Source organism: Bubalus kerabau, chromosome 8 (genome assembly GCF_029407905.1).
Source record: "Bubalus kerabau isolate K-KA32 ecotype Philippines breed swamp buffalo chromosome 8, PCC_UOA_SB_1v2, whole genome shotgun sequence".
Taxonomy (NCBI): Eukaryota; Metazoa; Chordata; class Mammalia; order Artiodactyla; family Bovidae; genus Bubalus; species Bubalus kerabau.
In genome coordinates this window covers 35,175,069-35,202,769 of record NC_073631.1, presented here as the reverse complement: position 1 = coordinate 35,202,769, position 27,701 = coordinate 35,175,069, and the positions used below count along the sequence as shown (strand labels likewise).

The 27,701-nt window shown below is 36.5% G+C and overlaps 1 protein-coding gene across 4 annotated transcripts; it reads left to right on the top strand.

Moving 5' to 3' along the window:
* The first annotated feature begins 109 nt into the window (after positions 1-109).
* Positions 110-27,059, top strand: DBF4 (DBF4-CDC7 kinase regulatory subunit). Of its 4 annotated transcripts, none has more exons than XM_055590022.1 (12): positions 113-425; positions 1,605-1,777; positions 10,517-10,696; positions 12,998-13,048; positions 13,666-13,735; positions 13,942-14,018; positions 16,486-16,526; positions 17,308-17,346; positions 21,297-21,425; positions 21,875-21,989; positions 23,851-23,975; positions 25,874-27,059. In XM_055590022.1, the coding sequence occupies exons 1-12, from the start codon at positions 380-382 to the stop codon at positions 26,850-26,852; spliced, it is 2,025 nt and encodes a 674-aa protein (XP_055445997.1). In that variant the 5' UTR covers positions 113-379; the 3' UTR covers positions 26,853-27,059. The 4 variants fall into 4 exon arrangements, with proteins under 4 accessions (XP_055445998.1, XP_055445997.1, XP_055445996.1 ...); XM_055590021.1 differs by having other exon boundaries at positions 114-425; positions 16,486-16,522; positions 17,301-17,346; XM_055590023.1 differs by lacking the exons at positions 13,666-13,735; positions 16,486-16,526; positions 17,308-17,346 and having other exon boundaries at positions 110-425.
* The last annotated feature ends 642 nt before the right edge of the window (positions 27,060-27,701 follow it).

Below are 27,701 nucleotides of genomic sequence, written 5' to 3'. Positions count from 1 at the left end.
GGCGCAGGCGCGAGGGGCGGGACGCGCAGGGCGAGGAGGCGGGCACTAAGGGACTGGGCGCACTGCGCGAGGCGGGGCGCGCGACGTGAGAGGGGGCGGGGCGCACGTATCGGCGCCGCGGCCGCGTGACGCGTTTTCAAATCTTCAACCGCCGCAGCCCACTCGTCTTTGCTTTTCCTCTTCCTTCTCCGCGCTCTGGGGCCGGATTCGGCCCCGGAAACCAAGCCAGCGGGCGCGGCATCTCTACTGCGTGGGTGTGGTGGCCCGCGGAAGGGGAAAGGCGACCGGCGGGTCAACGGAGCTCGAGGAAGCCGAGTTTCCGCGGCGGCCCGGGGCAACACCCTCTCCCAACCCAGCATGTAGGTGCTGGGCGGCTGCCATGAACTCCGGAGCCATGAGGATCCACAGCAAAGGACATTTTCAGGGTAGGAAGCCCCTCCTCCGTTTGCAGTCCCTTTAATCCTTTCCTCCCCTCCTGGTTCCATTGTTGATTCTAAAGAGTTCTCGCCCTGGGTCTCTCTGCTTTTCTGCCTGACACGTGCGTCCTGCTCTGTGGCCTGAAGGAAGGTACGGTTCAGGGAGCAGAGGGATCTCGGCCCCAAATTCCTCGTCGTATGGTTGGTTATAAAACGAGAAGACAGTGTGCGGACCCGGGGCTCCCACAGATGCTGCGACCCTTGGAGGCTGCAGATCGAGCCTCGGTTTAAAAGCAGATGTGTTCGGGGCTTTTCGCTTCCTGATTAAATTGCGGATTTTTGGTCTTATGAAGTTGAAACAAAGTATTTTATTTCAAACACACCTTTGCTGTTTTCAACATTATATACAGAAATAAAAGCAAACTCTCATTTTCAGGCACTTGTTAAGTAGTCCGGCCTCCAAGTGTTTCTTCCTGATATATAGTGTGTGTGTGTTTATGTACAGTATGTATACGTGGTCTCCTACTATAAACAGATTTGAGTTCTTTAATTTTTAAGCAGCTGTTTGTAGCTCAGATCTGTTTTCAAAAGAAAGAATGAAATAAATGGTGATTTGGTTCTTCAAGTGGACCGTTAAGTTTTTTTAATATACACTGACTCTACATGAAACTTAACCTTGAGCAGTCAGGAACCTTTGAGGACTAGGTCAGTACCAGTTTTGAGTGTTCAACAGAATGCCAGAAGCTCAATAAGTATTTGTTGAGTAAATACTCCATGGAGTTTACATCCTATGAAAACTTTGAAATTGGTTTTATATAGTTCTATGCCTTAATGCATAAAACAGGATTAAATGCATGAATATTTCCTGCAAATCAGTTCCTATGAACAATAAACGTTTTGTGACATACAGTATCTGTTTAAAGACTATTTTGCCATTATCCTAAGTGACACTACAGAGGAAATATATTAAAATATTAATGCTGAATTAGTAGGATTATATTTTTCCCTCTGTGATATGATTATTACATAAACAAATTATTTTTTAAACAGTAGGTGATGGACAGGGAGGCCTGGCATGCTGCAATTCATGGCGTCGCAAAGAGTCAGACACAACTGAGCGACTGAACTGAACTGAAAAATTTTCTGTCTGCGTTAAACATGATCTAATTCTAATTTTTTAAACAACAGGTGGAATCCAAGTTAAAAATGAAAAAAACCGATCATCTTTGAAATCTCTGAAAACTGATAACAAACCAGAAAAATCCAAATATAAACCTCTCTGGGGTAAAGTATTTTACATTGACTTACCTTCTGTCACCACATCTGAAAAACTGCAAAAGGACATTAAGGATCTGGGAGGGGTAAGTCAAATCCATGCACTTTGACCAAAAAGAAAAACTTTCTAACTTATAATCATTTAAAATTTTTCTTTTGGAAAAAAAAGGTATAACCATATAGCACCAGGGGCTTCCCTGATGCCTCAAAAGATAAAGAATCTGCCTGCAATGCAGGAGATGCAAGTTCGATACCTGGGTAAGGGAGATCCTCTGGAGAAGGGAATGGCTACCTACTCCAGTATTCCTGCCTGGAGAATTCCATGGCCAGAGGAGCGTGGAGGGCTATACAGTCGAGGGTCACAACGAATTGGACACAACTGAGCAACTAACACTTTTAACTGTTTACAAAGCTTAAATTTTTTATCATCTGTTTATCATTAATGCAAAGTCATGTAACTTCGGAAACCTGACAGAACTTTCAGGTTTCTATCTGGTGTAAAGTTCACAGTGTGAGAAATGAGACACCCTTGTCCTGGAGGAACTGCTGATTGCCTTTTCATTGTAATGTTGGGATGTCCTTCAGATGGCAGGAGCTCTTTGATTGTGATTATTAGGAAGCTAAATATAAATAAGATGGTATTTAGAGAACAAGGAAAACCTGTTTAAACCACGAAGATTTAAAATTTCTTTTGACTGATACAGTCTCAAAAGAATGAATATCACTAAGGTACCACTTTTGGTTTATGAATATGGGAAATGTGCTTCTTCCCTACGTTATACATTTGAGTATTAGAAAATTTGGATAAATTACAAGATTTTTTTAGGATTAAGGGTAATACTGGATAAATTTTGCCAAGGTTAAGATTTAATTTCCTGATTCTTCCTGCTGTACTTTGAGTTTGTCTTGGTTAGCATTTTTTAATATGAGAGGGCAATGGCACCCCACTCCAGTACTCTTGCCTGGAAAATCCCATGGATGGAGGAGCCTGGTGGACTGCGGTCCAAGGGGTCGCTAGGAGTCGGACACGACTGAGCGACTTCACTTTCACTTTTTACTTTCCTGCATTGGAGAAGGAAATGGCAACCCACTCCAGTGTTCTTGCCTAGAGAATCCCAGGGACAGGGGAGCCCGGTGGGCTGCCGTCCATTGGGTCGCATAGAGTTGGACATGACTGAAGTGACTTAGCAGCAGCAGCATTTTTTAATAATATGAGTAAATCCTGCCATAATGAGAATAAAAATTTGCTGAACATGTAAGAGGTTTTTTGGAACTATTTACTGATATTTTACTTATTCTGTCTTTGAAAAACTATTCTACTGTTTTGCTGTTTTCTTAGACTAAAACATTGTCACACACTTGTCATAGTAGTAGCATGTTATCAGAATAACCATTTGACTGCATTCCTAAAGATTATGTTTTGTAACCTAGCACCTTTGAGTAAAGGATCCTTTCATTTTAAAAAGTAAGTACTCAAGTGTTCAGAGAAGTTAAGTGACTGGCTCAGGGTAGAAGAAGCCTAATTTCCAGACTCACATGCTGTTGCACCATTCTGTTCCTCTAGAATCCATGGCTACAGTGGAAAAAGTCATTAACCCTGCTGATGTAAATCAGTAATTTTAGATTTGCGTTTTTAGCAGTGGAGCACTTCAAACAAAATCATGTTAAGAAGGCCAATGTATAAAGCCACTGCTCTAGCTAAAAGAGCAGTACAGAAGCTCTCGTCCCTATAGCAGTTCCTGAGACACTTGCAAGAACCAAGTTTTGAATTAACTTATACATTAGATAATAGTTGAGAGTTGGTTTTATCAAATTTTCATCCTAAAATGGTTTGAAGTAGACCAATGAAATGAAGAGCGTATTTCCCCAGAGCTGTGGATTTTGAACTGAATTTGATTATTCTTTAATTTCTCTTAAAAACTTTTAAATCAAATTCTGATCTCCCCAACACACTACCTTTCCAATAATTCATTGATGTCATGATTTCTGTCCCTAGCACAGTACTGTTTCTATAACTGAAAAAGACTGTTAAGATCTCAAATGTGAACTATAAAGGAACTTTGACCTCCATACACTTAAGTTTTAAGATTCAACTCTAAGAAATAGTTCCATAGATATTCCTTGAAAGGATTATGCTTACTATTTTTATAATTACTTAAATCCTTTATCCATTTGTAATTTATCCTGCCTCAGGCTATTAACAGTGTTAGTCTGTTTTAAAATGGTCTATGCCTTTTTTTCTCTCATCTTAATCAAAACATCTGGTACAGTCGCTCATTCATGTCCGATTCTTTACAACCCCGTGGACTGCAGCACACCAGGCTTCCCTGTCCATCACCAACTCCCAGAGCTTGCTTAGACCCATGTCCATTGAGTCAGTGAAAACATCTAAATACACTTTTTATTTGGAGAATATACTTCTGAAAATTAAACCACTGAGAGCACATCAGGAAAGTCTGACATAATGGGAAAATACCTTTAATAGTGGAAAGGAAGACTGCTATTGCAAAACCAACCATGTAAAGGCCCATGTCTCAACAATGTGGGCTAAAATAAGAGAGTTGGGAAAGAAAAGAGATATAGGGTCAGATACCTTACCATATCATGGACTTGAGGATAAAGTTACTTGTTTTTGATGTTCAGTGTAACCTTTGAGTCATTAGAAAATAAATTTTGAGTTTACACTTTTAAAGACCTAGATTCAATAATAGCTAATAAAGACTGACAAAACTAAGTTAATGGTACAGGACCCAGTATTAAGTATTTTGGTAGATTAAAAAATGAATCTGATACCTAGTCCACCTGCAATTTCTAATCAAGTAGAGATGGCATTGTTACAATTGTTATATAACAGAATGTTAAAAGGGAAAGATTATTTCCAACTGAGGAATCTTGGAGGCCATTATACGGACACAATTTGAACTCAGCTTTGAAGATTGATTATGATTTGAGCATATGGAAAGTCATTCAGAAATTATTCCACCAGTGTTTCCCATATGGTAGCACTTTTTAAGATGACAGGGATGCAAAAATTAGATGTAGTCTAATCCTCTATGAATTCTCAGCCTATAGGAACATCAGATGCCTAAATAAATAAATTGCAGTATAGCATTGTCATGCTTTATCAGAAATTATGTAGAAATTGCCATTAGAATACAGAAATGGAAATTATTAACTCTGCCTTTTACAATTTATAGCAATGATTAAGTTTGAACTGAATCTTGAAAGCCTAGTAGGAATATACCAGGTAGAATGAACGAACTAAATAGAAGAAAGAGCATACATAAAATATATGTATGTGTGGCTTGAGCAGCTGTTAATAATAGAGTATGACTTGATCTTGGGATTTAGATGGGGGAAATAGCAAGAAACAATGTTACATTGGGACCAGACTATGAAAGATACTTTGTTCACTACTAAAGAGTTACAAGAGGTGTAGGAAATGGAAAACCAAAGGAAATGTGGGTACTAGCATAATGAGTCAGACACGACTGAGTGACTTCACTTTCACTTTTTACTTTCATGCATTGGAGAAGGAAATGGCAACCCACTCCAGTGTTCTTGCCTGGAGAATCCCAGGGACGGGGGAGCCTGGTGGGCTGCCGTCTATGGGGTCGAAAAGAGTCCGACACGACTGAAGCGACTTAGCAGCAGCAGCATAATGACAGACATACAGACCAGTACAATAGAAGAGAGAAACCAGAAATCCTCCCATAGTCACCTGATTTTCATCAAGGTTGCCAAGACCATTCAATGGGAAAAGGATAAGCTTTTCAACAAATAATGCTAGGAAAACTGAATATCAACATGCAGAAGAATAAAGTTGTACCCTTGCTGTACATTATATGATGCAGTTAATTAAAAATGGATCAAGATCTAAAACGTAAGAGCTAAAACCTATAGAGGAAAGTATTGGGGAAAATCTTAATGGTATTAGATTTGGCATTGATTCCTTGACTATCATACCAAAAACACAGACAACAAATGAAAAAAATAGATAAATTCGACTTAATAAAAATGAGGTTTTGTGCATCAGAGGACTACTGTCAAGAGTAAAAAAGACAGCCCACATAATGAGAGAAAAATTTTGCAACTTTTTTCTGTTTGCAATATCTGTTGATTGATTAATATCCAAACTATAAAGAATTCCTACAACTCAACAAAAATCAACCCAGTTCAAAAATGAGGCAAGGACTTGAGTAGACCTTTCTCTAAAGAAGATATATATAAATAGCCAATAAGCACAAGAAAAGATGTGCCACATCACTATTCAGTTCAGTTCAGTCGCTCAGTCGTGTCTGACTCTGCGACCCCATGAATCGCAGCACGCCAGGCCTCCCTGTCCATCACCAACTCCCGGAGTCCACCCAAACCCATGTCCATCGAGTCACTGATGGCATCCACTGATGCCATCTCATCCTCTGTCATCCCCTTCTCCTCCTGCCCCCAATCCCTCCCAGCATCAGAGTCTTTTCCAATGAGTCAACTCTTCGCATGAGGTGGCCAAAGTACTGGAGTTTCAGTTTTAGCATCAGTCCTTGCAAAGAACACCCAGGACTGATCTCCTTTAGAATGGACTGGTTGGATCTCCTTGCAGTCCAAGGGACTCTCAAGAGTCTTCTCCAACACCACAGTTCAAAAGCATCAATTCTTCGGTGCTCAGCTTCACAGTCCAACTCTCACATGACTACCGGAAAAACCATAGCCTTGACTAGATGGACCTTTGTTGGCAAAGTAATGTCTCTGCTTTTGAATATGCTATCTAGGTTGGTCATAAGTTTGCTTCCAAAGAGTAGGTGTCTTTTAATTTCATGGCTGCAGTCAGCATCTGCAGTGATTTTGGAGCCCAAAAAAATAAAGGGAAATGCAAATCAAGACCCCAGTAAGACAGACATAGAAAACCAACTTAAAATTAAACAACAAGTTCCTACTGTATAGCACAGGAACTATATTCAATATTTTGTAATATAATAGAAAAGAATATGAAAAAGAATAAAAGAAAGGAATTATTATGTTCAAGCAATTCCACTTCTGGGTATATATCCAAAAGAACTGAAAGCATTTTGAAGAGAGAATTTATATACCCATGTCCAGAACAGCATTACTCACAGTAACCAAAAGGTGGGGGGAAAAAACAGATATTAATAAGCAGATGAATGGGTAAATGTGGTTTATACGTACAGTTCAGTCGCTTAGTTGTGTCCGACTCTTTGCGACCCCATAGACTGCAGCATGCCAGGCTTCCCTGTTCATCACCAACTCCTGGAGCTTACTCAAACTCATGTCCATTGAGTTGGTGATGCCATCCAACCATCTCATCCTCTGTTGTCCCATTCTCCTCCTGCCTTCAATCTTTCCCAGCATCAGGGTCTTTTCAAATGAGTCAGCTCTTCACATCAGATGGCCAAAATATTGGATGTTCAGCTTCAGCATCAGTCCTTCCAATGAATATTCAGGACTGATTTCCTTTAGGATGGACTTGTTGGATCTCCTTGCAGTCCAAGGGACTCTCAAGAGTCTTCTCCAACACCACAGTTCAAAAGCATCAATTCTTCAATGCTCAGCTTTCTTCCTAGTCCCACACTCACATCCATACACGACTACTGGAAAAACCATAGCTTTAATTAGACGGACCTTTGTTGGCAAAGTAATGTCTCTTCTTTTTAATATGCTGTCTAGGTCATAGCTTTTATTCCAAGGAGCAAGTGTCTTTTCATTTCCTGGCTACAGTCACCATCTGCAGTGATTTTGGAGACCAAAAAAGTAAAGTCTGTCACTGTTTCTGTTGTTTCCCCATCTATTGGCCATGAAGTGATGGGACCAGATGCCATGATCTTAGTTTTCTGAATGTTGGGTTTTAAGCCAACTTTTTCACTCTACTCTTTGACTTTCAACAAGAGGCTCTTTAGTTCCTCTTTGCTTTTAGCCTTAAGAGTGGTGCCATCTGCATGTCTGAGGTTATTGATATTTCTCCAGGCATTCTTGATTCCAGCTTGTGCTTCATCCAGTACAGCATTTTTCATGATGCACTCTGTATATAAGTTAAATAAGCAGGGTGACAATATACGTCCTTGACGTACTACTTTCCCAATTTGGAATCAGTCTGTTGTTTCATGTCCAGTTGTAACTGTTGCTTCTTGATCTGCATACAGATTTTTCAGGAGACAGTTTAGGTGATCTGGTAGTCCCATCTCTTGAAGAATTTTCCACAGTTTGTTGTGATCCAGACAGTCAAAGGCTTTGGCATAGTCAATAAAGCAGAAATAGATGTTTTTCTGAAACTCTCTTGCTTTTTTGATAATCCAGAGGATGTTGGCAATTTGATCTCTGGTTCCTCTCCCTTTTCTAAATCCAGCTTGAACATACGGAAGTTCTCTGTTCACGTACTGTTAAAGGCTAGCTTGGAGAATTTTGAGCGTTATTTGCTAGCATGTGATATGAGTGCAGTTGTACAGTCGTTTGAACATTCTTTGGCATTGCCTTTCTTTGGGATTAGAATGAAAACTGACCTTTTCCAGTCCTGTGGCCACTGCTGAGTTTTCCAAATTTGCTGGCATATTGAGTGCAGCACTTTCACAGCATCATCTTTTAGGATTTGAAATAGCTCAACTGGATTTCCATCACCTCCACTAGCTTTGTTGGTAGTGATGCTTCCTAAGGCCCACTTGACTTTGCATTCCAAGATGTCTGGCTCTAGGTGAGTGATCACACCGTTGTGGTTGGAATATTATTCAACATTGAGAAGGTATGGAATTCTGTTCCATGCTACATCATGGACAAACCTTGAAAACACTGTTACATGAAATAAATCAGACCCAAAAAGATAACTACAGGATTCCACTTATTTGAACTACCTAGAATTGTCAACAGACTTCCTTGATGGCTCAGCAGTGAATCCCTCTGCAATGCAGGAGATATGGGTTTGATCCCTGGGAGGGGGAGAAAACTCATATCCATCAAGTCAGTAATGCCATCCAACCATCTCATCCTCTGTCATCCCCTTCTCCCACCGTCAGTCTTTCCCAGCATTGGGGTCTTTTCCAGTGAGTCAGTTCTTCCCATCAGGTGGCCAAAGCTTCAGCTTCAGCATCAGTTCTTCCAATAAATATTCAGGACTAATTTCCTTTAGGGTGGACTAGTTGGATCTCCTTGCAGTCCAAGGGACTCTCTTCTCCAGCACCACAGTTCAAAAGCATCAATTCTTCAGTGCTCAGCTTTCTTCACAGTCCAACTCTCACATCCATACATGACTACTAGAAAAACCATAGCAATGACTGGGTGGACCTTTGTTGGCAAAGTAATGTTTCTGCTTTTTAATATGCTGTCTAGGTTGTTTATAGCTTTTCTTCCAAGGAGCAAGCGTCTTTTAATTTCATGGCTGCAGTCACCATCTGCAGTGATTTTGGAGCCCCCAAAAATAGTCTGTCACTGTTTCCATTGTTTCCCCATCTATTGGCCATGAGGTGATGGGACCAGATGCCATGATCTTAATTGATAATGGGATGGTTATTAAAACATTGTGAATGTACTCAATGTCACTCTATTGTACACTCAAAAATGGTCTAAAAGGAAAATATTGTTAAATATTTTATCACAGTTTTTTTGTTTTTTTTTTTTTAAACGTGGGAGACTGGGCTTCTCTTGAAAAACTGGGACTTCTGTTAGTGCGAGGGCCCACATATTTATGAAAAAAAATTTTTTAAAGAGTATTTGATATGTAATTGTTCATTTGCGTTCTTGATGACCCTTGTAGGCATTTGAGTTTGTAATCCTTGGCATATATAAATGTACTTTATTTACTGGTGATGAAAATGTTATTCAGAAAAAGACGTAGTGATTTGCATTTAACCAAGGCAGTTGCTGGTCTTAGCGACAAATTCTATGTAATGCTTAGATGAAATTAAGTCATTATTACATAGTTTGTTTCACTTTTATTATCCTCATTTATGTTGTGAGATGCTGTAGAAATTAGATACAGCTGTTTAAAATATTTTTAGCTTCATTTATGCAAATAGTTAATGATTATTAGTATTTTCTCTACTTAATTTTCCTACCTTTGAATGGGAGTGATTTTCAGCATTGACTTTGGTATATGTGTTTATTAATTCAGGCAGTAGTTTTCAGACTAGGGAAATTCTCTTCAAAATAGTCATACACTCTTAAGGGTAAAGGTTTCCTATCTTTTAATAGTTTCTCTTATGGAAAGATATTATAACTTTATGAGTTTGAATTGTGCTGTCCATTACTGTAGCCATTAGCCAGTTGGCTACTGAAATTTAAGGTAACTAAAATTAACCAGGTTAAAATTCATTTGCTCAATCACATTACATTTCAAGTACTCCATGTGGCAATGGCTACCATATTGAACAATGGTGATAAAGAATATTTCCATCATTACAATGCATTCTACTGGACAGTTCTGCTTTAGAGCATCAACTTGAATCAGAATACCTGTGTTCACACAACATTGTATATCAGCTATACGTCAATTAAAAACAATTTTTTTAAGGTTAAGAAAAAAATACCTTTATTCAAGTTCCTTTATGACTGGCGTAACCTCAGGTAGGTGCCTTCACTTCTCTTCTATTTTCTTCTCCAGTACCATGGGTTATGTGGATTAAACTAATTATTATATATAAACTACATGCTGTTCTTGTGTTATTAGAACTCTCCTTGTCCTTTCTCAGGACTCAAGGCTCAGAATAATACAGCATAGAAATTTAGAAAATATTGAATATGTTTCAGATTGACATTTCCTATTGTGCCTAGCATATGAAAGTTAATGGTTTATATGAGTTCCTTAAAAATATTTTTTTTTCCTTTAGCGAGTTGAAGAATTTCTCAGCAAAGATATCAGTTATCTTATTTCAAATAAAAAGGAAGCTAAATTTGCACAAACCTTGGGACGAATCTCTCCTATACCAAGTCCAGAATCTGCGAATACTGCGGAAACCACATCACCTCATCCCAGCCATGATGGAAGTTCATTTAAGTCTCCAGATACAGTAAGTCTCTTAAATATGCTTTGAGACTCGGAAAGGCTATGCATGAGTGAGTGAAAGTTGCTCAGTTGTGTCCGACTCATTGCCACCCCATGGACTCCACAGTCCATGGAATTCTCCAGGCCAGAATACTGGAGTGGGTAGCCTTTCTCTTCTCAGAGGATCTTCCCAACCCAGGGATCGAACCCAGGTCTCCTGCATTACAAGTGGATTCTTTACCAGCTGAGCACAAGGGAAGCCCAAGACTACTGGCGTGGATAGCCTATCCCTTCTCCAGCAGACCTTCCCGACCCAGGAATCGAACCAGGGTCTACAGCATTGCAGGTGGATTCTTTACCAATTGAGCTATGAGGGAAGCCCCTGAAAGTCTATAGGATGTTATAATTAAGAGTGGGCTGACAGCAGAGTTCACCTAGGTAGAATAATATCTACATTAAGTGTATCTACATTAAATGTGGCTTTCTAGTTGTCAATAAGGCTGCTGTTGTATATAGAATGGTGATTTTTTTTCTCCTAATGATACTTATATAGTCCTACTCCAGGGGGCTTCCCAGGTGGTGCAATGGTAAAGAATCTGCCAGCCAATGCAGGAAACACAAGTTCAAGCCCTGGGTTGGGAAGATCCCCCTAGAGGAGGAAATGGCAACCTACTCCAGTATTCTTGCCTGGAAAATTCCATGGACAGAGGAGCCTGGCAGGCTACATACAATACATGGGGTGGCACAGAATTGGACATGACTGGTTGACTGAGCACAATCATACTCTGATTCCTAAAATACACCCTTGCATTTAGTGATGACTTATGTTTAGAGTAATTTACAACTAAAAGATGACAGCAGGTCATTTTTTAAAGAAGGAATAGATGCCTTTTGTTTGTTTCAGAGCATGGTAAACAAATAGTAGCCCAGGGGCCAAATCCAGCCTGCTGCCTATTTTTTTATAGCGTGCGAGCTAGGCATGGAGTTTACATTTTCAAATGGTTGAGGGGACATTCAAAAAGAATACTTTGTGACAAGTGGCAGTTATATGAAATTCAAATTTCATTATTCATAAATAAAAGTTTTATTGGAATACAGACATACCCATTCATATAGGTATTGACTGATTGCTTTACTGCTATAAAGGTAGAGTGGGATAGTTGCAACAGAGACTATATGGCCTGCAGAGTCATATGAACATGTACTGTCTGGCCCTTTAAAGAAAAAGTTTGCCAGCCCCTGGTCTAGATTTACTGACATCACTTCAGTTCAGTCGCTCAGTCTCAGTCGTGTCTGACTTCTTTGTGACCCCATGGACTGCAGCACGCCAGGCTTCTCTGCCCATCACCAACTCCTGGAGTTTACTCAAACTCATGTCTATCCAGTCGGTGATGTCATCCAACCATCTCATCCTCTGTCGTCCCCTTCTCCTCCTGCCTTCAGTCACATCACTACCACTCAGTTGTCAGTAAGTTGTAAGATACAGTGAAGGGTAAATTAAATTGATTTAATTGGTTATGAAAAGCAGAAGAGATTGGAAAAATGCTGTTTATCTCATTTTTAAATTGAAATTAATTAAATAATTTTAAATATCGTCCCCATTTTACCTCATGTAGCCATTTGGGAAGCAGGGACACCTGGAGGCAGGGAAGAACAGGTAAGAGAAATGAGTTACACAAGAGAAATCACTTGGGAAAAAAGAGACAAATATATAGAAGAAAAAAGTCAAAGAAGGAGAGACCTAGGAAGCCTCATACATTCTTTCAGTTCCTGCTTTTTTTGAGGAACAAGGTTGTACAACCGTGACTAGTTCCAAATTAGTTGCTGCTGATAGCATTTCAACTAATTTTCCTAATGTCTTATTTAAAACTGAAACTGTGTAAAAATCAATATATCCAGTCTACTCAATATCATTAGGTCTTCAGTTAAACAAGAAATTAAAAATGTAAACTTACATTTAATTACAGACAGAATCTCAAATCAGTCTATTTTATTTTTCACGTTGAATAACATTTACTACAGAACTGACCTTGGATCTCATTCAGCTGAGTTCAGTTGCTCTACTTAAAAAAGAAGAAACAAACTTTTTCATCAGAAATCTAATTGCAAACAAAGACTGTAAGGGGATCAGTTTTTACCATATATTTATTATGCTGATGGTAATTAAGATTTGTGTAAATAAAATGTATGTATTTTAAAGCTCATGTTTATATTAAAATTCATTTTTAAATTTTATCTACTTTTGCTCATTTTGTCTTTTTAAAATTTTTTCCAGTAAGGCACTGTGTATAACTATATGTTTGGTTGTTCTTTGGTCTTTCTATAGGTGTGTTTGAGCAGAGGAAAATTATTAGTTGAAAAAGCTATCAAGGACCATGTAAGTAGGGATTTTTAAAATTCACAGTGTTTATTCTATTACTAGAAACTGAAATATAAAATAGAGATGTTCCTGAAATCTTCTTTTCCTCATTTTTTTTTCACTTTTTTTTTAATAATTTTATTTTATTTTTAAACTTTACATAATTGTATTAGTTTTGCCAAATATCAAAATGAATCCGCCACAGGTATACATGTGTTCCCCATCCTGAACCCTCCTCCCTCCTCCCTCCCCAGTTTTAATAGAAAAAGCCTAAATATCAGCATGTCTTGTTTTATGCTTTTCATGAAGAAACACCTCCATCTTGTTGCCTTTTAAAGTATTACTGGACACTTCTGAAGCTTGTGGCATTCTGTGATTTAAAACAAAATAATTTCTTGAAACTATTAACTGTAAGGCTACAGGGTACATTAATTGTCAAGAATATCAGAGTATATTAATCAGGAATGGTTTTAGAAATTCCAGAAGGAAAAACTGCTGTCCTCATGGTTATTGTAATTGTGTAGGGTCTGTTCTGAATAACCATAAGTGATATTAAACTTCAATAATATTTTTAATTTAGCTCATTTAAAATAGTAATTTCCTAGAAAATCTGTCAAACTTTTTTTTTTAAACAGGACTTTATTCCTTCAAACAGTATATTATCTAATGCCTTATCATGGGGAGTAAAAATTCTTCATATTGATGGTAAGGATTTTATTACTGTTTTTGACAGTATTTGCTATAAGTGTCTGTCTGTCTCTTGCTTCCTAATTTTAGACAGAATTTTAATAGTAAGACATACCTGTAACATTAATTCTTTCATCTAAACTTAGTACAATTTTAAGAAAGTCGCAGTGTTTAACTGCAAAGGCAAAAATGCTAATCTTAAACCCTTCTTTCTTTTAAAAAAGACATTAGATATTACATTGAACAAAGGAAAAAGGAATTGTATTTACTCAAGAAATCAAGCACTTCTGCAAGAGATGTGGTATGTTATTTTCCTTAATTTTTAAACTAATTAGAGAAAATGATTAAGCTTGGTTTTTAGTTATGTATCTATAAACTTTTTTGCCAAGTGGAAAATATTACTGCCAGAATATATGAGGGGTAATCATGTATACTATATACATATTCTGTTATCTGAATAAATTATTGCCTATCACTTTAGGATTTACTCATACTGTGAAAGTTGTTTCAGGGATGGTTGGCATAGTTTTATTTTCTTCTTTGATGGCTGCTACTGCTAAGTCGCTTCAGTCGTGTCCGACTCTGTGACCCCATAGACGGCAGCCCACCAGGCTTCCCCATCCCTGGGATTCTCCAGGCAAGAACACTGGAGTGGGTTGCCATTTCCTCTTTGATGGCTACTAGAGCCAAAAGAACAGATATTTTTGTCCATTCTTGAAGAAAACACCATAACTGACATATTGCATGAGAAGCTCCTAATGTGTATAATACACTCCTTTCAGGAACACAAATAAGGAGGCTTACTTATCAAGTTCTCTAATTTCTGTCATATAGTATGACTATCTGGCCTAACCTCAAAATATTTGTTAAACAAGTGTGTTGGGCATTAACGTCTGTTAGACCTAATGCTCTACATCTTCCATTTCTTCTCTCTTTACTAGCTTCCTTGACAAAGCCTCTGTATAGAATCATGCCTTCATGATCCTTTAAAACAAACCTCTTCTGTCCTTTAAAACAATAAATACAATAAAAACTTCCTTGACCTCACATCCCTACCTACTATTTAATCTTTATATCATCCAGGCATTTGACATTTCCACTTTTACACTTCCCATTCACTTTTCAACCTGTACTACTGACCAACTTGGCATTTCAGGTGTGCACTCTTTAAAAACCAGTCATATTGGTTCTCTCAGCTACTGTTCACTTCCTCCTTGAACTTATTTTCATCTGGAACTTCTCTCATCCCTTTGCTTTCTCATAGTTGTCGTATCTCAGAACATTCTTTTGTGGTCTGGTTTTTCTTCACTCAATCGTTAAATGAATCTAAATAGTAAATAACTTTTATAGAAGAATGTATATAAAGACATGAAGCCATATGTAAGATGGCATGTTTGGAAAATTTAGTATAGGCACTCAGAAAACAACCTGATCTTTGAGTGTGAAAGTGATAAATGAAGCTAGAAAGGTTAGTAGGTTAAGATAGGTCTTTGAACACTATATAGAGTTAGATTTTATTTTTAAGAGTTTGGAACATTACTGAGAAATAACTAATAGAAGAGGAACTGGTTGGATAGGTATTTTGGAAGGATCCTGTGATAGCCAATTAACGATATTTCCTTGCAAGACTGATCATTTTACTCTCATAGTTCTACCTTTTCCAAAATGCAGTAGAGTTGGAAATCATACAGTCTTTAGCCTTTTCAGATTGGCTTCTTCACTTACTAATAGGCATTTAAAGTTCCTCCATATTATTTTGTTACTTGATAGCTCATTTCCTTTTGTTGCTGAATATTCCACTGTCTGGATGTGCCACAATTTACCTTCTGAAAGACATCTTGGTTGCTTCCAAGTTTGGCTGCCTGTGGCACCTTTACAGCTGCAGTGTCTTAACTGGGGTCCACTCTCATGTCAAAACTGAGGGAAAAAAGAAAGAGGAAATAATACAGGGATTCCCTTTGTACTCTTTGGACAGCAGGAGCCTCTTTCCTGGCTCTTTGTAGCCAAAAAGATGAGGTTTGTATAGGAGTTACAGCCACTGACTCTGCTATTGCTGCCAATCTCAGGACTAGAGGTCCATTCTTCAAGAAGCATTGCAAGAGAAAAGAGAGTAGGAGAATAGAAAATAAATCCCTCATCCCCTTACCCTTAAAGATAATTTTGACTTCCTTCTGCAGTACACCTACTTTTATTTTAGTCCTCAAGTAGTAGTTCATTGAATTTTTGTCCAGTTTTTATTGTCATCACTTCATATGGGGAGTGACCATATAGAATATATTCCATCTTGACTAGAATTAACAGCTAATAAATTTTTTAATAATTCTTTGATGAGTTTATCACAAAGGTTTTGCTGAATAAGGACATAAATATAATTAACATGACTATTTTTAGATTATTCTTTTAACCATGCTTTTTCTTTATTGGTTGATTTCTTTCTGTGAAGATAAAAACAATTATAGCTAAAATGCAAGGTATGTGTTGGGTGTACTGTAAAAGTAAGCTTGGGTTACTAAGTTCCATACCAGTGGTTAAGATCTTTAATTCTTGAATCATCTTTGTTTCCTTTCATTTCTGTTGAACTGATTTTAAAAAGCAGCTTTTTCTCGTTTTTTTCCCCCCATGAAACTACAGTAATCAGCCTTCCTTTATATAGTTCTTTTTCTATATGGTTTTTTAATTTTAAGGATATTGAACAGTTGCAGTACCTGTTTTCCCTTTTCAAGCCCAGTGTTTTCACTATATATCTATATTTCCCCCCACCTCTCCAGGGGAAGAGAGTAGGTGTTGGCACTCAGAAAACAAAAAGTAGGTATTTTGATTTTCTTAAGTGTGCATGTTTTGCTAGAAAATAGAACAAACATAAAAAGTCTACTGAAAAATCATGTAACCAACCCTTTAAATGACTTATTCAGTGGGTTGGTAGCCTTTTCCCCTATGGCTGTCTGGTGAAGCCTGCAGGCTTTTGTTGGAATAATTTTTTATACATTTTTAATTCATTATATTACTAAGAAAATGATACTGAAATTCAGTTATCAGAATATTTTTCAGTATACAATAGTTATATACTTGTTTTTATTACACATTAAAAAGTTCTACCAGAGATTATAATTGCTACTGTAATTCGGTTTTTAAATGATGAGTGTAAATGATGCTTTGAAATATTTGTAGTAACTAATATGATATGGAAATATTCAACTGGTATCAAAATTAGAAGCACTGCTAATACTACTGTGGCCCTTAGTTATGTGCAGAATTGGAGGAAATGTTGAATTTCGGTTAGAGACTAGTGAACATGAAATTCACATTTTCCTGTTTTTAGCTCAAAATTCTCCTGAATTCTACTTATAGACCCTTTGAGGGATCCATTCAGTTTAAGAATTTCAGAATATAGACAGAGAGTTTGTTATTTTGGAAATGGATTTATAATTATAAGATACCTTACCTGAAGCTGAAAATTTCAAACTGAAATGAAAAGGGTAATGGATACATAGTTGGATTATTTTAGCCCGAGAAGTTTTGTTAAAAAATTTAAAAAAATTCTGGATTTGTAAATACCTAATATCATACTTTATATATTCCCAAGCAGGTAGACTCAAAAAGCCTTTTGTAAAGGTGGAAGATATGAGCCAGTAAGTATCTTGAATTCAATCTGTATGATTTAAAAGGATAAAATATTTTATTAAAAGAGAAAATCTAATTAAGCTATTTCCACTAATACTCTTAGGTCCCTTTATGTTAGATTTACATGATACTAATATGCATGTGGCACAGTTTCAAAAAGGAGCATTAGGGCAGCAATGGAGCAGACATAGAGAACAGACCTATGGACACGGTAGGAGGAGAGGAGGGAGAAAGGGAGATCTATGGAGATGGAGAGAGTAACAGGAATTTACAGTACCATATGTAAAACAGATAGCCAATGGGAATTTGCTGTATGACTCAGGGAACTCAAACAGGGCCTCTGAGACAGGCTGAAGGGTGGGGCTGGGAAGGAGGTCCAGAAGGGAGGGGACATGGGTGTACCTATGGCTGATTCTTGTTGATGTATGACAGAAAACCACAAAATTCTGTAAAGCAATTATCCTTCAATTTAAAAATTTTTTAAAAGCATTAATTACTTTGTGTTTGAGGACTGAATTTAGTTTCAGTAGGTTTTAGATAATAATTACTTAAAAATATAATTTAGAGCAACCGTGAGACCAACTTATTTTTCAGTACTTCAAATAACCCTTCTCTGGCTGAATGTAATACCATACTATTTAGAACTATTACTTAAAGATTGCATTTACATTTTTGAAAAAGAAATTATTAGTTACTACTTGGAAATATAAAATCTGACTATAACATCTAAGTTGATAGTTTTCTTAAACTCATTCTGAACCTCTGTAACATAATCTTAATGAAGACTACAGACATAAGTAAATTAATTTGGCATGGGAGAATTAGATTTCTCTTAACATTCTACTACTCATTTAGACACATGTGATTAATTCTCTTAGGTACTCACTGAGGTGACAAAGATGCGTTGAACACTTTTTATTAAATGTTCTGCTGTGACAGAAAAGTATAATTTAAAATTAGGCCTAGAGAAGCATCAATAAGTAGAAAGACAGTCCATGTTCATGGATTGGAAGACTTCTTATTTTTAAGATGTCAGTACTACCCAAAGTGATCTACAGATTCAGTGCGGTCCCTATCAAAATCCCAATGACTGTTGTTATAGAAAGAGAAAAATCCATCCTAAAGTTCATATGGAATCTCAAGGGACCCTGAACACCCAAAGTAATTTTGAAAATGAAGAACAGAGTTGGACGTCTATACTTCCTGATGTCAAACTTACTACAAAGCTGTAGTAATCAAAACAGTTTGGTACTGACATATAGAGAGATGTATGAACCAATGGAATAGAAGAAAGAGCCCAAAAGCAAATCTTTATATGATCAAATGATTGTGGACTAGGGTGCCGAGAGCATTCAGTAGGGCAAGGACAGTCTTTTTAATAAATGACATTGAGAATACTAGATAGCAACATGCAGAGAAGAATGAAGTTGAACCCTTACTTTATGCAATATATAATATTAACTCAAAATGAATCAGAGACCTAAAACTATAAAGCTTTTGGGTAAAAAACCATGAGTAAGCTTTATGACATTGGAATTGGTGCTAATTTCTTGGATATGACACTAAAAGCAGAAGCAAAAAGAACTAAATTTTACTACATCAAAATTACAAATTTCTGTGCCCAAAGAACCCAACACAATGAGAAGGCAACCTATGGAAAGGGAGAAGAAAGTTGCAAATAATGTATCTAATAAGATGTTACTATAAAGAACAACTGAAAGTCAAATGACCCAGTTGAAAAATGGGCCAAGTTCATACATTGATTCAGAGATATACAAATTACCAACAGGCATAGGAAAAGATGTTCAACATTAGAAATGCAAATCAAAACCCCAGTAAGAAATCGGTGAAGTTGCTTAGTCGTGTCTGACTCTTTGCGACCCCATAGGCTGTAGACCGCCAGGCTCCTCGGTCCATGGGATTTTCCAGGCAACAGTACTGGAGTGGGTTGCCATTTCCTTCTCCAAAGAAATGTATTACCTCACAACTATTAGGATGACTACTGTTTTGAAAAGAAAAAATGAGTGTTGGTGAAGATGCGGAGATACTGGAACTCTTGTGCACTATTGGTAGGATTATAAAATAGTGTAACCACTAAGGAAAACCATATAGAGATTTCTCAAAAATTCTGAACTGTATGATCCATGAATTCCACTTACGAGTATATATATCCAAAAGAAACACACAGTTTTGAAGAAGTACTTGCACATGCATGCAGCGCTACACTATTCACAATAGCCAAGAGGCAGAAGCAACCAAAATTTGTTCATCAACAGATGAATGGATAATATGGTATATATATATACACAATGGAATATTGCTGTGCTTAGCCTTGCTCAGTCATGTCTGACTCTTCGCAACCCCATGGACTGTAGCCCACCAGGTTCCTCTGTCCATGGAAATCTCCAGGCAAGAATACTGGAGTGGGTTGCCATTCCCTTTTCCAGGGGATCTTCCCAACCCAGAGATCAAACCCAGGTCTCCCACATTGCAGGCAGATTCTTTACCATCTGAGCCACCAGGGAAGCCCCCAATAGAATATTATTCAACTTTAAAAAGGAATGAAATTTTGATACATACCACAATATGGATAAACTCTGAAGACATTGTGCTTAATGAAATAAGAGGAAATTACTGCATGATTCTATCTAATGAGATACCTAGTGTAGTCAGATTCATAGAAACAAAGTAAAATAGAATGGTGCTTGTCAAGGGCTGGTGGAGAAGGGAGAAAAAAGAGTTACTTATTTTATATGTGGATTCAAAGTTTCAGTTTTGAAAGATGAAGAAAGCTATAGATATGAACAGGTGTTAAGAATCTAAAAACATTGTGGATATATTTAATACAAGGGAAAATGAAGTTACTTATTTTGTTATATATGGATACAAAGTTTCAGTTTTGAAAGATGAAAGCTTTAGATATGAACAGGTGTTAAGAATCTGAAAACATTGTGAATATACTTAATACAACTGAATTGTGTTCTTAAAAATAGTAAATATTTGGAATCAAGATTGCCAGAAGTATCAATAACCTCAGATATGCAGATGACATCACCCTTATGGCAGAAAGTGAAGAGGAACTCAAAAGCCTCTTGATGAAAGTGAAAGAGGAGAGTGAAAAAGTTGGCTTAAAGCTCAACATTCAGAAAGCTAACATCATAGCATCTGGTCCCATCACTTCATGGCAAATAGATGGGGAAACAGTGGAAACAGTGTCAGACTTTATTTTTCTGGGCTCTAAAATCACTGCAGGTGGTGATGCAGCCATGAAATTAAAAGACGCTTACTCCTTGGAAGGAAAGTTATGACCAACCTAGATAGCATATTGAAAAGCAGAGACATTACTTTGCCAACAAAGGTCCATCTAGTCAAGGCTATGGTTTTTCCAGTAGTCATGTATGGATGTGAGAGTTGGACTGTGAAGAAGGCTGAGCACTGAAGAATTGATGCTTTTGAACTGTGGTGTTGGAGAAGACTCTTTAGAGTCCCTTGGACTGCAAGGAGATCCAACCAGTCCATTCTAGAGGAGATCAGCCCTAGGTGTTCTTTGGAAGGAATGATGCTAAAACTGAAACTCCAGTACTTTGGCCACCTCATGCGAAGAGTTAACTCATTGGAAAAGACTCTGATGCTGGGAAGGATTGGGGGCAGGAGGAGAAGGGGATGACAGAGGATGAGATGGCTGGATGGCATCACTGACTTGATGGACATGAGTTTGAGTGAACTCCAGGAGTTGGTGATGGACAGGGAGGCCTGGCGTGCTGCAGTTCAAAGGGTCACAGAGAGTCGGACACGACTGAGCAACTGAACTGAACTGAACTGAAAGATAGTAAATTTTAACTGATTTCTATTATTTGTTTCAGACTTCAGAGGAATTATATGATTTTAAAATATAAGACTTAAAGCATGTTTTCTTTCATCATGAAGATTCTCATGTGTTTGTTTTTTTACTCTTTAGGCTTTATAGGCCATTTTATCTTCAGCTGACCAATATGCCTTTTATAAACTATTCTATTCAGAAGCCCTCCAGCCCATTTGATGTAGAGAAGCCATCTAGCACCCAAAAGCAAACTCAAGTTAAACTAAGGTTGGTTTTACCTTCAAGCAGTTTTTAATCTTTTTAATAAATACTGTAAATAATTCATTTAATGCTGTGGGGGGGGGTGTATGTGTGAGTGATCACTATTAAGGTTTCTCCTTTGGTTATTTTTCATGCCCCTTTGCTAGATTTAAAGTCTGAATTTTTTTCATTGTGTCACATTTAGACACTTTAGATGGGGGTTTGAGAGGAGAAGCTAAAAAATACTTACAAATAATTAAAATACATTGTTTCTCTTCAGTGATGAGATAATTCTCCTGAATAATCATTAAATTCTCATTTTGCTTATTTTCTTAAAAAGAAAAATGGTTAGAAGTATTTGTTTATATAAATCTCTGCAGATTATAGCAGATGTTGTTTAAAGTCTAGGACTGTAAATTTTTTTTTAAGGATTCCCTGTGTTCAGTAGTTAATCTTTTACCATGTATTTCTATCAGGATCCAAACAGATGGTGATAAATGTGGTGGAATTCCAGTTCAATTCCAGTTAAAAGAGAAGAAAAAAAAGGGATATTGTGAATGTTGCTTGCAGAAATATGAAGATCTTGACATTGTAAATATGATTTTGTATTCGGGGGTTGATGTTTCTAAAACTATGAATAATATCTGCTGTATAAATTTTAGCTTATTTTTTTGATTGTGGTTGGTAGCTTTGTAATTATGAAGTAGCATATACTTCTTTTTGATAGAATTATCTTAAATTTTAAGAACCCCAACTGGGGAAATATATATTGAAAAGTCATTTTTATCCAGTCAACAAATATTTATTGAGTGGTTACTGTGTACCAATCACTGCTCTGAGTGAAAAGCATCATACAGAAGAGACCAATTCCTGACCCTCGTGAAGATTACATTCTGTGGAAGGGGAGGAGAAAGAGGTAACCGTAGGATAAAAGAATAGTGAGGCATATATAGAGAACATTACATCAGTGCTATGAGAAAGCAGGAATAGAAGATCTTGCTGTTTATTTAGATTAGACAAGGAATTCCTAATTGATAAGGTGATATCTGAGTAGAGACCTGTGTGACTTTGAGGGGACAGACTTGTGAATGTTGAAATAAGCAATGCAGAAGTGGTAAACTGATGGGATCAAAGAACAGATGTTGGTGGACTAAACAATGGTAGCAGAAGTGATCAGACATGGTGAGACTGTGGATGTGATTTAAGGCAAGGCCAAGAAGGCTTGCTAATTGATTGGATGTTGGGAGAGAGAGAGGAGATGACCATGGCTGTGAAGTGCAGTATTTCAGTCCTTAGCAATTTACAAATGGGCAAGAGATCTACTAATGGGAGGATGAGAAGAAAGTGGAGACTTTTTTTTGCAATAGCAGAAAGAGAAATAGATGAAAATGTATGTGGTCTGAAGAGAAGATGGGAACAATTACATTTGTAAACTGATAAAAAAAAGCAAAAGAGCTTTGGATCCAGGCTAGCCCAGGTTTGAATCCTGGCTTTCTGCCTCTGTGACTTTAGACAATACCTGGCGCTGTGCTTGTTGAATATTAGCTGTTATTGTTTGAATGTTAATTTTTAAAATAATAGGTCTGTTTTGGTACTTGGTTTTGGTAGAAGATAGTGGGAAGGTTGAGAAAAAGTACTTGAAATATCTGATTCATAAACTATACCTCTGTCTTCAGACTCTAAATTGAAGTTTATTTTATAACAGAAGTTTGTGTCACATTTTTGTGTTCAGTTTATCTAATAAAGGAGGAAAATAGTTTTAAATTATTTTTAATCAAAAGCTGAACTGTCTCAAAAATATTTCATCTAAGTTTTATCTCAATACACTGAACTCGTTGACTTTGTTCTTGACCACCCTTAAAATGAAGAAGGCCGTCTCGGTACTCTCTGTCATAAGTACTGGGTAATTGAGATTATTTGCTTATCTCAAAAATGTTTTTATTCCCAGCATTAGTTGTACTTTTTTTCTTTTTAATTTATCTTCTAGATTCTAATTTTGGGTTCTTATATGTTAAATAACATTTCATGTATTTTAATATTTTATAAGCTTTACCTAACTTACTACTTGGTGGTAATTATATAAGGATAAAATAATGTAGTAAAGAGAAGTCTTTCCAAAAATATTAGCATACTCTAAATGCTCAGTATTTCTGTTTTTCTTCAGCTTTATTTCATTTTCTGATGTAACTCCCTCATTTTCAGTTCCCTTAAAACCACAAATTCATTAGTACTTGATTCTTCTCATTGGAAAATGGAAGACTGAAAACCAAAGTAGTTTTAGTGGTTTCTGAGAGATAACTTTTATTCTACTTATTTTAAGTTCTGATAAAGGATATTTCTTTGGAGTAGTTATTAGAAACTTAATTTTAAGTGCAAGAAAATATTAGAAAACCTGAACAAAAAAGTATCTATTGCTTTTAAAATATAATTATTATACACTTTTTTGTTTTAGCATCTTCTGAGTGAGCAACACAGAAACTTTGCACAGAGTAATCACTATCAAGTTGTTGATGACATTATATCTAAGTTAGTTTTTGACTTTGTGGAATACGAAAGGGACATGCCTAAAAAGAAAAGGTAATTTATCAACCTAAGTTTTAAGACTATAAGACTATTAAACTAAAAATAAATCCAAAGTTTTCTGTTCTTAGAAGGATTATAATTTCAGGATATAAATATGGTTAAGAACTGATTACTTCCACCACCAAAAGTGCTTACCTTAGATTACTTTTAAGGCTCTCTTCTTAACATTATAGTCAAAAAGAGGAGTTGGCAAAAAATACAGAGAATTGTTTCAGGCTTTGTGAACCACAAGATGTCTATTGCAGCTACTCAGCTTTGCCTCTGTACAATGAAAGCAGCCACAGACAGTAAAGTAAATGGGTGTGGCTATGTCCCAATAAAACTTTATTTAAAAAATAGGTGGCACACTAGATAGATTTGGCCCCTCATCTAGACCATCTCCTTGGACTCAAAAAATAGAACTTTTTGTTATTCTTAAGGAGTTTTAAGAAATTCTTCTACTTCTGTTAAGTCTTCTTTATACTTTTACTAGATATTTCTGCTCTGCTTGCTGATAAAAGTTGTGTCAGTACCTTTAATAAATATTAAGTGAATACAGTGCTGTTCAATATACAGTAACTGTACATTGACAAACTAAGCCTCATTAAGTTTATACCAATAAATCTAAAATTTTTAAAAATGCTTTCATGTGGATATACCCTAGAATTGGTAATAATGCAGTAGGTTGTTTACTCCTTATATCTGTTTCTAGACCAATCATAAATGCATAAAGACTACTAAACATCGTATTTCTGCAACATTCAGAATGATTGCTCAGGACTGATTTAATAGACTATTTGGGGAGGAAGCATATCTTCAACTATTAAAACGTATATAGGCTATGGTAAGAATGTGGAATTTCCTAAAAACATTCTGCAGCAAAATTCTACACTAGTACTTATACATAAACTGGTTATTCCTTAATCAGTTATCTTATTACTTGCACAATTTGTATCTCTACAGGCAAGTCACCTAAACATCTCTGGACTTTCAAAGGAGAGAGTGGTGTTGGACTAGTGTTTTTATGTTTTATATCCTCCATTTGTTCAAGAGGAGTCTTAAGTGAAAGTATCAAAATAAGTAGAAAAGGAACCATTCTGGTTTTGAAGGGGCAGTTGGACTTCTGTATTTTTCTTCATTATCTATGACATGTATAACAAAACATAATTAGTGAGCTGTTGTAACCACATGGCTCAGTGGTAAAGAATCTACCTGCCAATGCAGGAGACATGGGTTCAAGCCCTGGATTGGGAAGATTCCCTGGAGGAGGAAATGGCAACCCACTCCAGTATTCTTGCCTAGGAAATCCCATAAACAGAGGAGCCTGGCAGGCTACAGTCCATGGGGTCACAAAGAGTAGGATATTGAGCACACACACACAATACAAAATAACATCTCAAGAATATTAAGAGGCTCTATGAAGAAGAGAGTTTCAGGTCAAATATGTGTATGAAACTTAAGGACTACTAATTTGTCATGTTTAGAAGTATGTTACAAGGTTTCTGGTTCATTATAATATAGAATTGATTATATTTAAATATAAATAAAATAAATCAAAACATAGAAGAAAATTTTTAAGATAATAAAAAAATTAGGAGCAGACCCAAATCCCTTCACCATCATCTTTCTTTGATTTCTGTGGTCAAAGCAGTTTTAAATACCAAGTTCAAGATACTGCTTGCCTGTGGTAGAAAGTGGAAGAATGTGGATAAGGAGTGGCACACTAGAGTTTTCAGCTATATCTGTAAAGTTTCATTACTTCAAAAACATCTAAAGCAAATTTGGCTAAAGGTTAAGAGTTCTATATTTTTGTAATGTTTTCTTAATTAAATTTCATAAACAGGTTTAAAAGATACTCAGAGAGTTTTGATAGCAATTATTTTAATTTTTTTCTTTTTTTTTTTCCTTTGAAGAATAAAATACAGTGTTGGATCCCTTTCTCCTATTATTGCAAATGTTGTGAAAAGGTCTGGAACTACAGAGCTGAAATTGCTTCATAATTCTCAGAAAGACTCCAGGGAAAATGTACATATGATGGAGCAGGGATTCCTATATAAAGAATCTGTTCGGGAACCTGAACAAAAGTTTGTGTCTTCTTCAGAACATACCCTCCACCGTTCTAGTGAACTGAGAGAACTTGATGATAAAACATCTCATAAATGTTCCATGTTAAATCCAGCTGAAAATAACATAAAACAAAATTTTATACCTCTGCCTCCATGTAAAAATAAACAAGAATACATTCTTGATGTTTCTGAACACAAATTAATTTTAAATGAAAGTGACTTAGAAGTAAAGGTAGATCACTGTCCATGTAGGCCACAGACATCTATACAAGTTTCTAATTTCAATACAGATGATAGAGCATCTCAATGGAAACAAAAGTTAGATACTGTGCTTTTTCCAGCAAAGGATCTGAAAGAAAAGGACCTTTATTCGGTATTTCATCGTGATTCTGGCCTGTTAGCAATAAACAATTCACAGGAGCACCTGACAATTTGGGCAGAAGTTCCATCCGAAAGCCCTCCTGAGGAACCCAACACGTGTGACATCAAGAGTATGGATAGTTTGCCTTCTGGTAAAATCTGTCGGAAAGTGAAAATACCATTAGGAAGAAATAAAAAAGAAAACCTGGAACCAAATGTGGAGTTAGATAAGAAAAGAACTGAATTTCTTACTACACGAGAAGAAAACAGAATTTGTAGCTCACCAGTACAATCTCTACTGGATTTATTTCAGACTAGTGAAGAGAAATCAGAATTTTTGGGTTTCACAAGCTATACTGAAAAGAATAATATATGTGATGTTTTAGATATTTTGGAAGAGGAAAATTCAAATCTGTTAACAATGTTTTTCTCTTCCCCTTCAACTTCTACATTTACTGGCTTTTAGGTTTAAAATAAATGCCTTTCAGAAGCAATGGAGATCATATTCTTGACATTTTTATAAATATGTATAAAAATTCTTAGTTTGAGGAATGGTGGTTTGCCAGTTTTGTTTACAGAACCAAATATAAATATTAACAATAAAAGTGATTTTGCATTTTTCTATAGAATTGCATACCTATTTTACAAAAAATTGAATAAACTTGTGACTCTACATACTGTGTTCATAATTGTTTTCTAAGAATTATGAATAGTGAATTTGCTTTATGTCAGTGAAAACTAATTTCAAGTAAAATTTTGAGAATTTGAAAATTTAGCATTATAAATTAGGTACACTGGTTTTATGTATTGTCTATTAAAATAGATTTCCATAATATTGCTTTTAAAAACCTCATTTTCACACAAAACACACCAAAAAATGTATTTCAGTGTCTTGAGTTCTAGAAATCATTATTACCAGAAGCATTGACACTTGAAGGTGAACTTGGTGGACCATGCTGGGGTGCTGGCACTGAGGAGTTATTTGCAGCTCATTAGAAGCTATGAGGAAAAAAACTTAACCAGGCTAGCTTATGAAATGAAATAATTTTTCTTACCTTTGGAAATACTTTCTTCCAAAATTAATTCTTTCATCCCTGGTTTGGGGGACTTTCCCGATGGTCTGGTGGCTGAGACTCCATTGCAGGGGGCCTGGGTTCCATCCCTGGTCAGGGAACTAGATCCCACATGCTGTAACTAAGGATCCCAAATGCCACAACTAAGACCTAGCACAAATATTTTGTAGAAAATAGTAGTTTAAAAAAATCCCTAATTTGGTATCAAGAAATGAGAAAAGGGGTGACAATGAATTGTAGAT

What these genes read in the sequence shown, in the direction of transcription:
- DBF4 (XM_055590021.1), top strand. Translation starts at nt 380, where the DNA reads ATGAACTCCGGAGCCATGAGGATCCACAGCAAAGGACATTTTCAGG. An exon ending in GCACTTCTGCAAGAGATGTG is followed by an intron (nt 14,019 to 16,485) that starts GTATGTTATTTT and finishes CCACCTCTCCAG; the next exon opens with GGGAAGAGAGTAGGTGTTGG. An exon ending in TGGCACTCAGAAAACAAAAA is followed by an intron (nt 16,523 to 17,300) that starts GTAGGTATTTTG and finishes TATATTCCCAAG; the next exon opens with CAGGTAGACTCAAAAAGCCT.